The sequence below is a fragment of the Tetrao urogallus genome, assembly GCF_951394365.1.
Source record: "Tetrao urogallus genome assembly, chromosome: 2".
Lineage (NCBI taxonomy): Eukaryota > Metazoa > Chordata > Aves > Galliformes > Phasianidae > Tetrao > Tetrao urogallus.
In genome coordinates this window covers 44,051,177-44,066,573 of record NC_136814.1, presented here as the reverse complement: position 1 = coordinate 44,066,573, position 15,397 = coordinate 44,051,177, and the positions used below count along the sequence as shown (strand labels likewise).

At 37.0% G+C, this 15,397-nt stretch overlaps 1 protein-coding gene across 1 annotated transcript in view; it reads right to left on the bottom strand.

Moving 5' to 3' along the window:
- Positions 1 to 15,397, bottom strand: part of PRKN (parkin RBR E3 ubiquitin protein ligase) — a gene marked incomplete at both ends in the record, with an annotated part of 562,188 nt that overhangs the window by 354,660 nt on the left and 192,131 nt on the right. The window contains 1 exon segment of the mRNA XM_079550324.1: positions 13,298 to 13,381. Within this exon segment, the coding sequence (XP_079406450.1) occupies positions 13,298 to 13,381 (84 nt within the window).

The window sequence follows — 15,397 nt, the reverse complement described above, 5'->3', positions numbered from 1 at the left end:
TAATGTCTGTTAAAAGCATATACTTATATTTAATTTGGCAATTGACAAAAGCAGCATAAAAAAGTAAAAGAAGCATGAGTATCAGTTTCAGAGTAGCTGTTTAGCATGTATTATAATCAGCATATCCTGAACATCAGTACTGATTTCTAGGATTTAAACTTCCCCTTAAATCTCTTTTAAAGTAGAATCCAACTGTTCAAATTTCTTACTAAGTGTTTCCTGTAGAGAATCAACACTTTACTCTGAGCTTAATTTCCTCAGCAATCAGATTTGATTTTTTATATGGAAACGCCAGCCACAAAAAGGGCTCAAGGAGGGAGAAATCTCAAATACTGCATGACATCAGATCCTCAGCCTGTGCTTCTTACAGCACAAAAAGTTGTCTGCAATTACAGCTTCGAGCGATTTCTTTCTTTTTCAACCATGCCAACGAGCTCTTGTGGAAAAGACAGTGATGAATTTTAGAAGATTACAGCATAAATCTAAAATGTATAAGAAACAAAACTCCCATGCTTGAATTGTAAATAATTCACAAGTGACATTAGGTTGTGCTATCACCCCCAAAAATCTCATCTTGAGATTCAGAGATGTCAGCAGAGGTAACAACTCATAAATATCTAAGGAAATGAATAATTTTTGTAACTAGTTACTTTCCATCAGTACTGCAAACAACACAGCCAGTTTCATGGTCCAGTCTGCAAATATTGTCATGGCTTTGCTGTATATACATCAGATTCCCATCCCTCTGATCCCAATTATAACCAAAATATTTTAGTTTCATCCACCCCTGGATATCAAAGAGCTAGTCAGGTTCAAAGCTGATGAAAAGCTTTGAAAAATCCCTAACTAAAAGGCATTGTTACCCCAACAACCACAGGAAAAACAAACAAAATGTTATTTTTGGTTTTAGGTTTTTAGCCTTCAGCTAGTATCACTGGTGTCCTAGAGTCTCACATCCATCCATTAACCATACAGATGATCGTAATATAGACAAAATGCAGTCCTAAGACACTTTCCATTTAGCACTAGGGCTGCCTCAGGGATAGCACCAGTGTTTATTGTAAGGACACCATGCAGACAGAATTATGCTGTAACCCTACAGGAGTGGCTCTCTGCCTCATCTCAGTACTTCAGCTTTGAAAGATGGAATGTTTTGTTCTGCCATCTTTCCAATGCCTAATGCCTGATCTATGGATCAGGACAGGAATGTGGACACAACAGTCAAGACATTGATTATAACAGGAATGGTGAGAAAAAGAAAGGAAAGAAGTAGAACAAATGTTTTCTGTCACTGTAAGAAATATGCTCGCCTTTGGCTCTTCACTCAAGAGTACTAGCAAATGTTTGGCACTCCTGGAATTGGCAACAGTTTTATGAATTATATGGCTCAGGAACAAGGCCTTTCATTTCTCCCAGTGGTAAGCAATCAGTTCAGAGAGACAGATTCCAGCCAACCGAAGGAAATCCACCTTAAAATGCATTGAGAAAGGATCCTCAGCTCTCACTGTTTTGCTCTGGAAACTTGGTTCTCGTTGGCCCTCACTACTCACTAAGGCAGTGAATGGAATAAAACTAAGCGTCTGACAGCAGTCAACAGCAAGCAGTTGTCACCAGGTAACAGAGTGACCTGTGACCATAACAAGAGAATTGGAACTTCTGATACTTTCATCTCATCCTAATGAGGCAGGACAGGGGAAAAACAAAAGCTATGTATTTAGACTGCCTTCATTGCAAAAACAAGAACAAATCCCTAACTTAAAGTAATAGTAACTGTATCTGAGCACAATACGGCTATAGTCCCACCAGCAAACAGCTGGCTATTATACATTATCCAAGAGTATTTCTACGTTATTGAGCACATATATACAGTTGCAAATCTGACCTGTATCCACAGGTGCCCATCACTAGCCCCAATCCCAGCATATGTGTAGGTGCACATGGGCACAGTTCCCAACAGGGATTTTGCATCCCTCCTTGTTCCTTAGAGACTGAGGAAATGTGGTAGCTGCAGATATGCTATGCCATCTGGCCTTTGGGAGTAAAGAATTTTACCAACAACATTTAAGCTTGTGGTTCTCTCATTAACATTGAGTGCAGCACATTATACATCTCCCTCAGCTTCTGGAAGCAGACTTTCTTCCCAAATGGCACCACTGCCTCATCTGGTTTCCTCTGCTTTTCTGACCAAGTAGGTGACTATGGGCGGGACTCTTCTGCACTTCTCTGCAAAATCATTTCTGATAAGTAGGCTTTTATCTGTAGAAACATCATACAACATTCATTCTTAATTTAGCTAAAAAAAAAAAAACCAACTTGAGTAAACAGCAACTGATTTCCTCAGTGGGATCAGAACATATTTTGTCTTTGAAAATGTGACTAAGAATGGACTTAGATAACAGATGAATCTAATAATATGAACACTATTAAATGTTTTCACAAACAACATACATTACTAAGTTCTCCATTTGACACTTCAAAAGTTATTTTTGTAAGATCTATTTTATAAATAATTTTAAACTGTCAAAGATTTATCTTGTAAATTACCTCAAAAATTTACTTCTGAAAAAATTAAAAATATATTTCTAAACTATTTTAAAAGTATATTTTCTAAACTATCACCTCACAAAGGTGAGTGACCAAAATCAGTGTCTTATAAAGGCAAGAAAGGCAAGAGGTTACCATCAACATCAGATAGATTGTCTAGATGCGCTGTCTTCATCATAAAGATTCAGATACAGTGTGCTAAGTCCTAAGAACATCCCATAAACAGGTGGGTGACATGGAATGCACCACAGTGGTTTGCCACATTTTGCAGGAAGATGCTCCAATTCACACCAACAGGGAAGTTGGCATCAACAGGATGACTGATTGACATTAAACCTGTGTTTGACTTGTAACCAAAGATTTGAGCAGACAGAGCCAAATGCAGAAATGCTGTTCTATTTGGATTGAGTTCCCAGTGCAGGATGTAAAGCTTGCAGAGGTAACAGAGCCAACCAAGATGAATTTGACTTCATACACAATTGTGTTGTATTTACACAAACATTAAATGCAATAACATACTTGTTATGACAAGTCTTTTTTCAGACCTTATAATTCTCTATAGATAGCATAAGTAACTAAAAACCAAGTGCTTGCTAAAAGCTGCTGTGCAGTTACTATTGTCCATGCACTTCTTTTCCATTGCTCTGTTCTCAGCACAGGCATTGCCTCGATGAACAGCAGGAATGCTCACACAACTTAGGAAAGTTCATACAACTCACAAACTAATTTTCCAACTTATAGCTTATGTTTGTATGTTCTGCATACAACAGTATGCATAGTAGACATTGGATAATACACTGTATAAAACAGTTCCTTCAGGATAATGAGTAAAAACAGAAAATATACTTGTCCATAAAACATACACCGTCAAAAGGTGCAGGTCTGTATCACTATAAAGATGCAACCTTAAATTTCACATGGAAATTGCACCTTACTATCTGATGTGGCTGTGCTTTGTTTTTCCCCTTTCACACATTTACAGTGTGAACTTCTCATTTAACTCCTATTATAGTGAGTTGACCTGCTCCAGAGGAAACTAAATCCATCACTTACAAAATGCTGTCTATGAGAGTGAAGGATCCTGCAATTAATAGTACAATAACCTTCCTAGTTACTTTTTTCCAGAATCATAATAGGACTTTCCTGAGCAGCACGCTGAAAAAAAAAAAAACACATTTATATCTAAAGTAGAGAACCTGAGTTTGAGTTATTCTTGAGCACACAGAGCAAGCTTCTAGTTCAGCCCCTAGGAGAGTGGGTATATAGCTGTCGCATTCTGATTGCAGAGTGAGAGGAACAACCAGATTTGCAAATCTCCTCACAGTTACATTAAGGTGAAATGACACTAAAGGTCCATACGTAAGGGGAAGAAACATCAACTTTAACAGGAGATTTCTATAAAACAGTTGTGTTTTATGTGTTGGCCCTCCAACAATTGTATCCAGCAAAGCCCTGTGGTTTTATAGGAAATTCAAGTCTTGCATTATTTAACACTTCAAGAGAAAGAGATCACCAGTCCTGGATGCAAGATCAGCCTATGAATGGTGGTGTTCTGTATGGTATAGAATAAAGTAGAATAATGACAAAGGCCAGGCCCCCCCATCACCTATTTATAGTAACCAAGAAAAGCAGAAAGCTGGAGGAACCATCCCCTATTTAAAGTTGTAGTTGGCTCCAATTCCAGGATAGGTTGGAACACTGGACACCAGTCAAATGAAAGGAGCAAGCATTGTTCTGGGCTCTTCCAGGAAGGGCTGAGACAGCAGTCAAATTATGGAAAGGGATATCTGGTTCCTTCATGTGGCTTACTTGTCTCTTGGGGAGTTGTCTGGGCTCAGATTAACAGTCATTTGGGACTCATCTCTATTCTTATGCGTAGACATGCTTCATGTTTTATCTTGCCGGTCATGCAAAATACTGAATTGGTGTGTAAGGCAGACTAAATTCCTGGACCCAAAAAATTCAGCTTAGAGACACTATTTATGATGCTTGAGATTGCCATGTGCAAAACAAACAGAAGCAGCACATCACAATTCACACACACTTCCTCAAACTAAGGTCCTCTATGTATTGCTCAGACTGGCTTTACCAGTGAATGTAACCCACAATAGCATAGAAGCCAAACCTGCCACCTGTCCTGCCCAGGAGAGGCAGCAGTGCCCTTCTTTAGTAAAAGCAGGCCAAGTCCCTGTCCTCCACACACTGGAGGAAACAAGCAACATCTACTGTCTTTGTTGCAGAAGACAGTTCTCCATGGGACGTAACTACTGGTAAGCAGATAGTCCCTCTAAACTACATGGGTTCAGATTCCCACCCCCTGTTCCACACCACCATTGCAACAGCTCTTTCCCAGTGAGAGGCCCCGAGCATTTCATCACTTATGTGTTGGCTGAAACCAGGACAGGAATGCAATTTGAGATGTCACTTGACTGAAGAGTGAGCATTTTTTTCTGAGAAAATCTTTTTTCTTATAGTATAGTAAACCCTATTTATTTTATTTTTATTTTAAGCCTCTCCCAGTTAGAGAAGCTCCATAAGTATGAAAGTGAGAACTGGGCCCTTGAACAGCATGTTCTGAGACTAGTTAAATATACCCAGAATGAATTCAGTATCTAACACATAGCACTCTACAGTCTTTAAAGTAAAAAGAAAATGCATAGAATGATGGAAAACAGCTTTACTTTAAATGTAGCAGTGAATATTATGCTAGCATATGTGGGGTTTAAGGTTCTTCTAACCATTGCTGCTTAGTTTTGACTTTAGATTGTTGGTTGCATTTTTGTTATTAACATGGACTTTTTCAGTATGGTTCATCTCTTGGTTCACATACTTTTTATATAATCTACACATTCTCAAAGAATAATTGAGACTTCTACTATTATTTTGAATATAAAGTTTAATTAAGCTGTACAGGTCTGGTAGGTCAGATTTCTCTAAGCTAGAAAAAGCAGTTAAAGGAAATTCTCACAGAATTCCACCACAGCAAAAACTGATTTACCAAGAATTAAGCCATCACAGCAAATCCTTATCGACAGGTTAGTGATCCCGCAAGCAAGGCACAATTGTCTAGTGGTGTTTAAGATAAAGCCTCCAGAAATCAATCTGATTCAGTCACTATTGTTGTTTTCCTTCAACTTCGCAACTGCAAATTTACAGGGGGCTGATATTTTTGTTCACAAACAGATTGACACAATTACACCTTGTAAGGCATCCTAACAGTGGTGCTTAGTGAGCAGTTGCTTCCTAGTAGTTATCATGCTGGCAGCAGAAGCGAGTGGCTCCTCTTTAAAGAAAAGGAAAACAAAACCAACCAATACAACTTGAATATTCCCGTGTTGATTGTGATGTTGCAATGGTGAGGCAGCATCACAGCGAGACAGAGCTTTGCACATCAAAAGACTGAAACCTGGTTTCCCTCATTTCCTGGCAGCAGAGCAAGCACGTGTGGCTTCTCAGAACAAGCACTACCTGCAGTTACTTTGCTTCTATGCTTTCAAGTATTACAGTGGAGAAACCAAAATACCCAATTTCAAAATACATTTACTGACTCCTAAAGAGCTACTACGATGTACAGTGTAACTGATCAGCAGAAATATTTCTCAGACACATAAGATCTCAAAAAGACTTGCAAGAACTGTTTTCTTGCATGGTACCATAGCCAGCAGATAATGCACTCTTGACAAACTTAGGACATGTTTTAAATCATTAACTGTGCTGAAGCAAAGGGAGTACTTGAACTCCAAGCATCCTTGCAGCAATCCAGTTGAAGCATTAAGTATTTCTTACATCACTGTAAGAACTTCAGTAAGCTATTTTAATGTATTTATGCAGTTAATTGATAAATATTCAAATTGACATCCCATTGGGGAAGCTGCTTAAAACACACAACAGTATTAACTACAGCATTGTGTATTTAAAGCTGAGTGTAAAGTTTCAGTATTTTCCTGTGCTGAACCATTAAGGCAGAAAACAGAGTCAGAAAGACATCTGTCATGACAATTTAAGCTTGCAGGCTCGGAACAAAAGAAATTCTGTTTACACACATCTTTTCTAAGCTAGAAATACACATTGTATACTGCAAACAACCATATTTGACATGTCCTGTATAGATGTAACATTGAGAAATCAGGCACTTCTGACAGTAGTTATTCAAGAAGCATCCACACAGGTGTGAACCATGAGACACAGTGATCATAATTCATAGCAGTGTTCCCAGCATGAATTACCCCAGTGAGAAAAACCGTCAGATGATGCTGCTATGTTATTTCCACACAACTATGGATTCTAACAGAGTGTGCTCATTTTCTATTTCATTCTGATTTGTAAAAATGAGCTTATTTCATAAGCTGTATGGATAGAAGCAGAAGGCAAATGAAAGAACACACAAACTGTTCCTCAACCAGTTACAGGCACGGTCCCTTGGAGACTAAAAGAAAAGTAGATATTGTTAATCAAAACCCACTACATTCAAATTTTAGAATCTCAGACCAGAACACTGAGCATGCAAACCATAGGTGGGAAACAGATTTCATGCCAAAGTAAGTCTCACAGCAGGTTTTAGATCTAACAGAGTGTATCACATAATACGCTAACCTGCAAAATGACAGTTATTAACCACTCAGTCACAGTGCTCGCTAGATGTGAATGAAGAGTGCGCTCCTCCATATAAGCGCTGTCTGACGTTTCTGAGGAGAGAGACTCCTAGATGCCTGTACTGCGCCCTAACAAAATCACTTTCGTCCAGTTTACTCATAGATGACTGGAAGAACAGCTCACATGCTTGAGTGGAAGTCCAAGGTTTCAGTCATCAGTAATGAATTCACAACCGCTGCAGACAGTATGCTACTGTTCACGTCTTGTGGATCAAGCAAAAAAAAAAAACCATTGTGTGAGCATTACTGAATTGCAAAAGACCATCCTTGAACACACTAGAAATGCTGTCATAGTGCCCATGCAAAAATATGTATCAAACATTCCGTATTTGAATTAAAATTTGGATTTATCTTCTGAAACAGAACAAGTGCAATGCTAAGATTTGGAATCGTTTTTGCTGTACCTTCTTGAGTTTGCCAGTTTCAAATTAACAGCACTTAATTCATAGTTTCAATTACTGTTCTTCTATTCATTTGGGTCCCTGAATGCTTGCAAGTTTTCTAAAATGTAATAGACCAAAGACTTGAACAGTAAAATCACCTCCATGTAATCTGTAGAAATGACTTGTAGAGCAACATACAACATAAATAGAATGACAATAGCACTGTTCTCACAACCAGGCTCAGGACTGTGTTATGGCAATAACATGTGCTAGTGGGAGTCACATATCCTCCCACATTCCTCTCAGGTATAAGAATATAGATCATACACCAGTCCATTTAACCCCATGTCTTGACTCTAATAGCAAGTTAGCAGTAGGTGTCTAGAATCTGTGCATAAGTTAAAAACGAAAACACTCACCAGTAAACAAAATATAACAGCTCCCAAATAACCTCCCGCTCCCCCCCCAAATAAATAAATAAATACACGCACAGGACAAACCTAACACAGTATTTGCCTAGAATATGTTCCAACCTCCAACTTGCAGCTCGGACTTCCTATAATGGAAATGGTATCTTTGTATTTATTAGTAAGCAACGAATTTCTCAGCCATTAATTCCCCGCTTTTTAAACACTTTTAATGCACACACAATGCATTGTGATAGAGTTCCACAGTCTAACTGTGCAGTATTGGTTGTTCTGAACATCAGAACAACTGGAAGACAACCTTATCAGACCAAAGTACAGAACATTATAAACCTGGCACAGCAGTGCAATGTTGTTAAGTCTTTATGACAGCTAATACAGAATGGATACAAAGTTGTTCCTCACTGCAAAGCATCATCAACATGCTCCTCAGATGTCCTAAAAGAAATAGAATCTCAGAAACTTTAAAGGTGAACTTTCATTTTCCTTTGGCTTGCTGATACCATCAATCTCTTTCAGAGTAGTCAAGGAAACTAGATGGACTGTGAGTGATACAGGATTTTGTTGCATCAAAACTAACCATGATCTGCTCATATTCCTTAATGTTGCACCTGGGACATTGACTACCTTGCAGAATATATAAGTATCTTACAAAAGATCATTTAAGTGCTCTTTCACAAAATCTAGGAGCGTCACAAAAGAAAAGCTGAAAACTTGTTAATCAGAGCTCTGAGTCTTATAAAAAAACTTTTAATAATTCCTCTAACAGGACAGATCATCAGCTCAACTGAAAATGCCCCTCAAATGCTGAGGCACTGACACTATCTGAAAAGTTCTGAAGAACTACCATTGAAGGAATTGTGAAGTTGTGCTCAAAAGAACTGCTTACTTTGTAAATGCAATTTCAAAGCAAAACCTAGTAGTTGGGAATGATGCAAAGTAATTGTTCACAGAAGACAAAGTAAGACACCAGGAAAAAAAAAAAAAAAAAAAAAAAAAAAAAAAAAGAGCTCTGAAAGCATGATTAATGTCCATGTTTTCAAACCAGGCTTTCTGGAATTGAAAGACAGATGCAAAAAATAATGAGCAACAAAGGATTTCTTTTTTCTTTCAGAAGCAGCGTTAACCACTTAAGAAGAACATCAAAGGGCAGAGAATTTGTTTGAAGAAGGCATTGTAATCTTCAAAATATTTTATTTGATCTTTTACAAAACTGTAACGTTTCCTTGCATGTAAATAGAAGTGGTGGTGGCAATGCAGGAGATGTAAACTTCCCAAAACCATCCAATGGAGAATATAACTGTACAAGTTCCTCTGTGTTTTCCAAAATGTCTATGTAATTTCAACTGACAAAAATGATCAGGAACTCTTATTACTGTCTTGGCGATATGAGAAAACTGAAGAATAGATCCAAGGACTCTGCTTGATTTGTTTGACATTTTTTAAAGTCTCAAAAATTATGCATTGGTCAAAAAATATATCTTAAAAAATACTTTATCAAAAAAGTAACCTGTGCAATATGTAACTACGTGATCTAAACCACGTTTGGTGTATTTACTAATGGTGGGCTTTGACACTTGCTTTTGGCCATAAAACATGTCCAAATATACTGTGAAAATGTTATATTTGTACACTGGAAAAGAGTGCATATTATTATAAAAAAAAAAAAAAGAAGAACCAAAACAAAAACAACAAGGATAGATCTTAATAGTAAAAAATCACCGTAAGCTTTCTCTCCAAGATAAATAATTCAGTTTTTCTGTCTTGGTATAGAACCTTATAATTCACTTTTTTCCTTTTACAATCATTGATTTTTCTGCTGTAAGAAGTGAAGTAATGGATTTTTTTCTTTTAATAAGCAAAAATCAACTGACTCCAGAATAAGGTTACTCTGAGAATATGTATGAAACAACGGTCTAATTATAGTTTTCCAAATATGAAACAGGAAAGTTAAGAAAAAAAGACTTAAAATAATTTGCAACTACAATGCAAAGAACTCCAAAATACATAACGGACCTTCAAATAAAAACGTCAAATGTCTTGTTTCTTCACCATTCACTTGTCCAAAATGAGTACTTTCACTTTCAATTGCTGTTAGGACTCACATGCATAGAAAAAAATACTGTAACTTAATTACAATACTTCAGTAGATTACTCTGAAGTCTGTGCTATTTTCTTTGTTGTAACTCTTCCCCCTCCTCCTCATGCACACACTGCCTTACAAAACGCAATGGTGGTGAAATAAAACAGAACAACCTTTAGAGATTGTTTTATCAAGACAATTTTAGAAAAGCATATAAAGTCATAATCTAGGGCAGTACTATATGAGACAAACGAGGTAATTATAGGCATGTAAGCTTGACATCAGCCCTAGATATATATGGTACTTGATAAATAAAGGAAGAATGTGCAATTAATGTCAACCAAAAATGACTTATGGTAACTACATACCATCAGAATAACCTGATATTTTTACATGATTACAAGTTTAATGAAATAAATTATCTACACAGGTTTCTCTGTGACATTTTATATAGATTTGACATTTTGATTAAGAGACTAACACACTAAAATTGATGTTAGATGGATTTAACTGATATGTTTCAAAATATTATTTTCCACACTGATTAATCAAATTGTACTTCCCAAACTGGTATTGCAGTGATCATCACTTAGCCCTTTGATATGCAAAGTAGTTATTAATTTTCTGGAATAAAAAGTAATTGCTCATAATCTCTAAAGAAGGCAAAAAGCCTGGGGAAGAGAAAAATAACAAAATGATCAAGTCACTGAAGAACCTACACCAAAAGCTTGCTCAGTAAAGATCACATAACATGCATTTTTAGAACAGGCGAAAATACAGTTGCAGCTTAAGAAACAAGAGCTATACATACAGCAAGAAGAAACCAGAGCCATACTTACAGGATTCTGTACAGAGTGGCAGAAATTAGAAAGGACTGATGCTTTCAAAGAATAATTAGAGGAACAGAAGACGTACAGGAAACATTCTTGTTGAATCTTTTAATAAATTCACAGGTATCAACACAACCAAGCACAATGTATCACTTCCTTAGCTAGCACTGATGATATATGAATGACATTATGCATCACTGCCTCAATGGAAGTGATCTTCCACACGCTACAGAAATCCCTTAGACTCGTTCTTCTGCACTGTATTTCCAGCATATATCAGTAAAGCTGATAAGAACAAGGACTGGCGATCATGCAGCTTCTGCTAGCTGCTCATATAATGCCTCATCTGTCTCTTCTTTCTGGTTTAGGCGGTCTATAAAATACTTCCACAAGGATGTCCACCTTTCTGGTCCTTTCCCTGATCCTTATCCACAGAGATTTAACCTTAACATTCCCAGCCCCGAGCTTAACAACATCAAACCACTAACATAGAAGACATGCCACTATCCCTCTTTTCTAGATTATCCCTTCTGAAGAGCTTATAGCCATCCACTGCAGCACTCCAGTTATGGGAGCAATCCCACTGTGTTTCCACAATGGCAACTAAGTCACAGTTTGCCTGCCACACCATCACTTCTGGCTCCTACTCATTGTGGCACATCATGTGTGTGGCATGCATTGGTGAAGATGCACTACACCTAAGCCCCTGGTGTCACCCCCACTCTTGTCATCATTCCTCTGGGCTCAAGTCCAGTGGGCTGGTTTTAACCACATTCACCTTCGTAACTAGTTTAAAGCTCTCTCAATGAGCCCAGCCAGCCCTACCAACAAAGATGTAACTCCTACTTAGCAACTTTACAAGATTATTGTAATTGGTACACAACACCAGACCTCACCCATGCTGTACAGATGTTTCTCACGTGCATTAAAATACTATGGCTTTATTAATGCTCTAACCTTTCCCAGACACAGTCTTTCTAGCACAAATTCCAGAAAGAAAAAAGGAACCCTTACACTAAATATTTTACTGGCAGCAACTCAGACTGTTTGCAACATTACGAATTTCACTCCCTTTAAAATTCTCCATAATCACATGCAGATGTTGAAGGTGAACAAAATGTTTAGAAGGCTATGAGAATCTAAACAGTAATGTTCAAAATGTATAATGCTGATACAAAATAGAAAAGAAACACAGTGCCCCTGCAGCCCAGCAGGCCACATCAAAAGAAGCATGGCCAATAGGGTGAGGGAGGTGACCCTGCTTCTCAGCTCAGAAAAAAGACCCTAATGACATGTGAAACCAATACAGGTTTCACCAATAGAGCTTTACAGCATTTTGTGACACCAAAAGGTAGAATTACATTCCTGTGTGACAGAAAAAAATGGCTGTTCACCTACAAAACAAGATTTCACCATTTTCCAACGAGTTTCCTGATAACTCTCAGGTTCAGCAAAAGAATGACCTCGGGGCTCAAATGATGTAATTTCTTCATAAGTGGTTTTTGCTAACAAATTTCAACTCTCACATATCAGTAAAGCATTCATGTATTTACTGGTTTGAGAAAGGGAAGACAAAGAGAAGACTACATCACAAACAGTGAGTGCCTCCAGAGAGATGCATTCATGATTCCTAGTCTGGAAAAGCTTCAAAGAACAGAATCCTTTCAAAAGTACAAAGTTGTGTTTGTCTTTGAAAGCAGCATCCAGAAATTGTACATCAAGTGAAGTTTCTTCCTGAAAACAAAGTGCTTCTAAGAGCTCTTTGGTATTAAATACTGTTGAACCATATCTAAAAATCAAAAATATCCAAATATATGTAATTAAAGGGAAACTTTATTTCCCCTTTTCTATTTTAAGCATCTGAGATGCCTACACTCTTTCTTACTCAGGCTTTTCATTGATGCCACTCCAAGAAACAAATTGAATAAGCAAAGATGAAGATCTGGCAGAAAAGGTAGCTTGAAGAATCAACTTCTGCTAAAACTAAAAAATCTCTAATATGAAAAATCTGATTTATATGATGACACCAACTAGAAGCTTTGAGAACAATAACATATTCCCAAAATAATGAAGTAAGCATCAGCATAAATACTTTAAGAGCAATAAATTCTGCATTTAAGGTAAGCATACTTGGAGTATTTAAGAGCTCCCACAAAAGCAATAAACACATAAAACAACTTCCTCCTTCATACCAAGCAGCAACTGATGAAGTTCATCCTCTTGCTAAAAATTGAAGATGTTATCCAATGCTACACCTCATCTAAAGCACACCCTACATGTCAATTTACATTAACTTCCACAATTCTAATAAACGTAGAACTACTACAAATTATCATTCTCATAAGTGCCAAAGTAGTTGGGGAAAACGTGACTATCTTACCGCTATGGTTCCATTGCACTTTGGGGACTGGCAAACACCTGTTATTCTGTTTGGAATCAGCACATCATCCCAGCAAGATGGGCCCTTCAGAGAAAAACAAAACATATGAGGGTTTTTATACACTTAATAAGTAAACATATAAAAACTGGTTTTGTTGCCTCTTTCCCTGACCCCATTCCTTTTAAGAGTTTTGTTTTGTTTTTGTTTTTTGGGGGGTTTTTTTTTGAGAGAGAGAGAGTTTTATTAATTTAATGTTGGAATAATACAATCAGGCGACAATATTCATGAGTAAAGTTCAGCCATTATCATACACAGCCCCGCCATTCTGCATTCAACACTGCGAGCAGGAGTCAAAGGTCAGAGTCAAAGCAGGAGGTGCCTTCTCAGCTTAAAACTGTGAACGAATCATTATTTAAAAGCTACAAAGATTTCTGGTTGGCCCATAGTTTACTGAAAGCAAAAAAGGACACAAAGGTTGGATATGGAAAGCACAGCTAGAAATACCAGAGCATAACAAAAAACAGGTTAAGTAGCTTTTGTCTATTTTCCTGTTTAAGTAACTGTTATTGCTAAGTACACTAGAAAATAATAATAAAAAAAAAAAGAATTAAAGATTACTATTAGCATCGCAAAATATTACAGCTAACATGCAGATACATCAAATAGGAATGCATATACAAAGACATGTATAGAGGCATTCATAAAAATACCAGCATATAAGAGATTTCCAAAATTAACACTAACAGCATTTATTTTAATATTAAATCTCACATCAGTTAACATTTAATCTGTAGACAATAAAAATTAGCCAGGCAAGTAGATATGAAGCATAAATATACCTACACATATGGAAAAGAACAACTAATAAAATATCAATAAAATATTTAATACTCTTTAATCTCAAGAGCGTTTGGGACCAAAACGCTATGCAGTATTCAAAATCTACTTATGTCCTCCAGTGGCAAACGGAAAGATGGAGTTTCTGAATGCATTCTTTATTTCTTTCCTAAAAATTACTAAAATGTGATTGACTTTGCTGGCCTGTACTAAGCACTCAGGTAGCAGTTAGATGGAATTGTCATACCTCCTAGATATCACTCCTGATTTTTAAGTTCTCAAAATCCATCATGTATATATACAATCTGTGTTTATTTTAGCAGTGCATATCACTTAATATTAACAAGCATTTAATACTATCTGCTACTTTACCGACTAGTAACTGAGTATCCTAAGATCTTCATTCTTCATTCCTTCAATCAGACATCATTTTTTATTCTACTGAAGTATTTATTGTGGAAAAGCTTCATCACTGTTCTATACGATTCATGGTGTGGTTTGCACGAAAAGGTGTATTTGTTTGTATTGAGGAATGCCATTATTCATCTAACTCCCCTACGAAGACGCTCTCCTCCATTTTTTTCATTCAGTAAATTGCCTGTCCATGCAAAAGTCTCCTATGACAATTTAGTCTCCTTAAAGCCACTAATTAGGAAATTATATCAATATCTTGGAAATCCAAGTATCTTGTAGTAACTGTTATGTCTCATTCACACAGTTGTTCTCTCCCAGAGAACTCTTAAGAGGAATGCTGTAGAGTCATGACCAAACCTTAAAAAAAGGTCCAAGTTATTCTTGACGCCACACATTTACATATTCACAGATTCTCCACATTAGAATATTTTCTTCTGTGTCATTCAATCCATGTTTCAGACTTACTAGCCCAACTTCCTGGACTTGTCCCAAAACTTTTCTCCATTCTTTTAAGCATCAGCTACATCCTGCACTTAGTGATCTTACGACACCAGAAGGATTTTGTGAAAGAGACTTTAAACTCTGTTCCAAGTTTTGCTACTTCATATTGAGTCTTTTGGAACTTTTGAGCACTGTCTAACCCTGACTATGTTTGTTCCTTTCATTTGCCCCAGTAACTGTCCTTCCAACAACAGCTCCTGTGCCAAACCCACAGAGGGGTTTCTAATGGATACTTCCTCCATTGCATACACTCTTGTATATTCCCATAAATAGATGAACAAACTAAATCTGCTTTTTGTTATACATTAAAAGAACTTGACAGTTTTTCTGCTGTTTTCCAGTTATAGC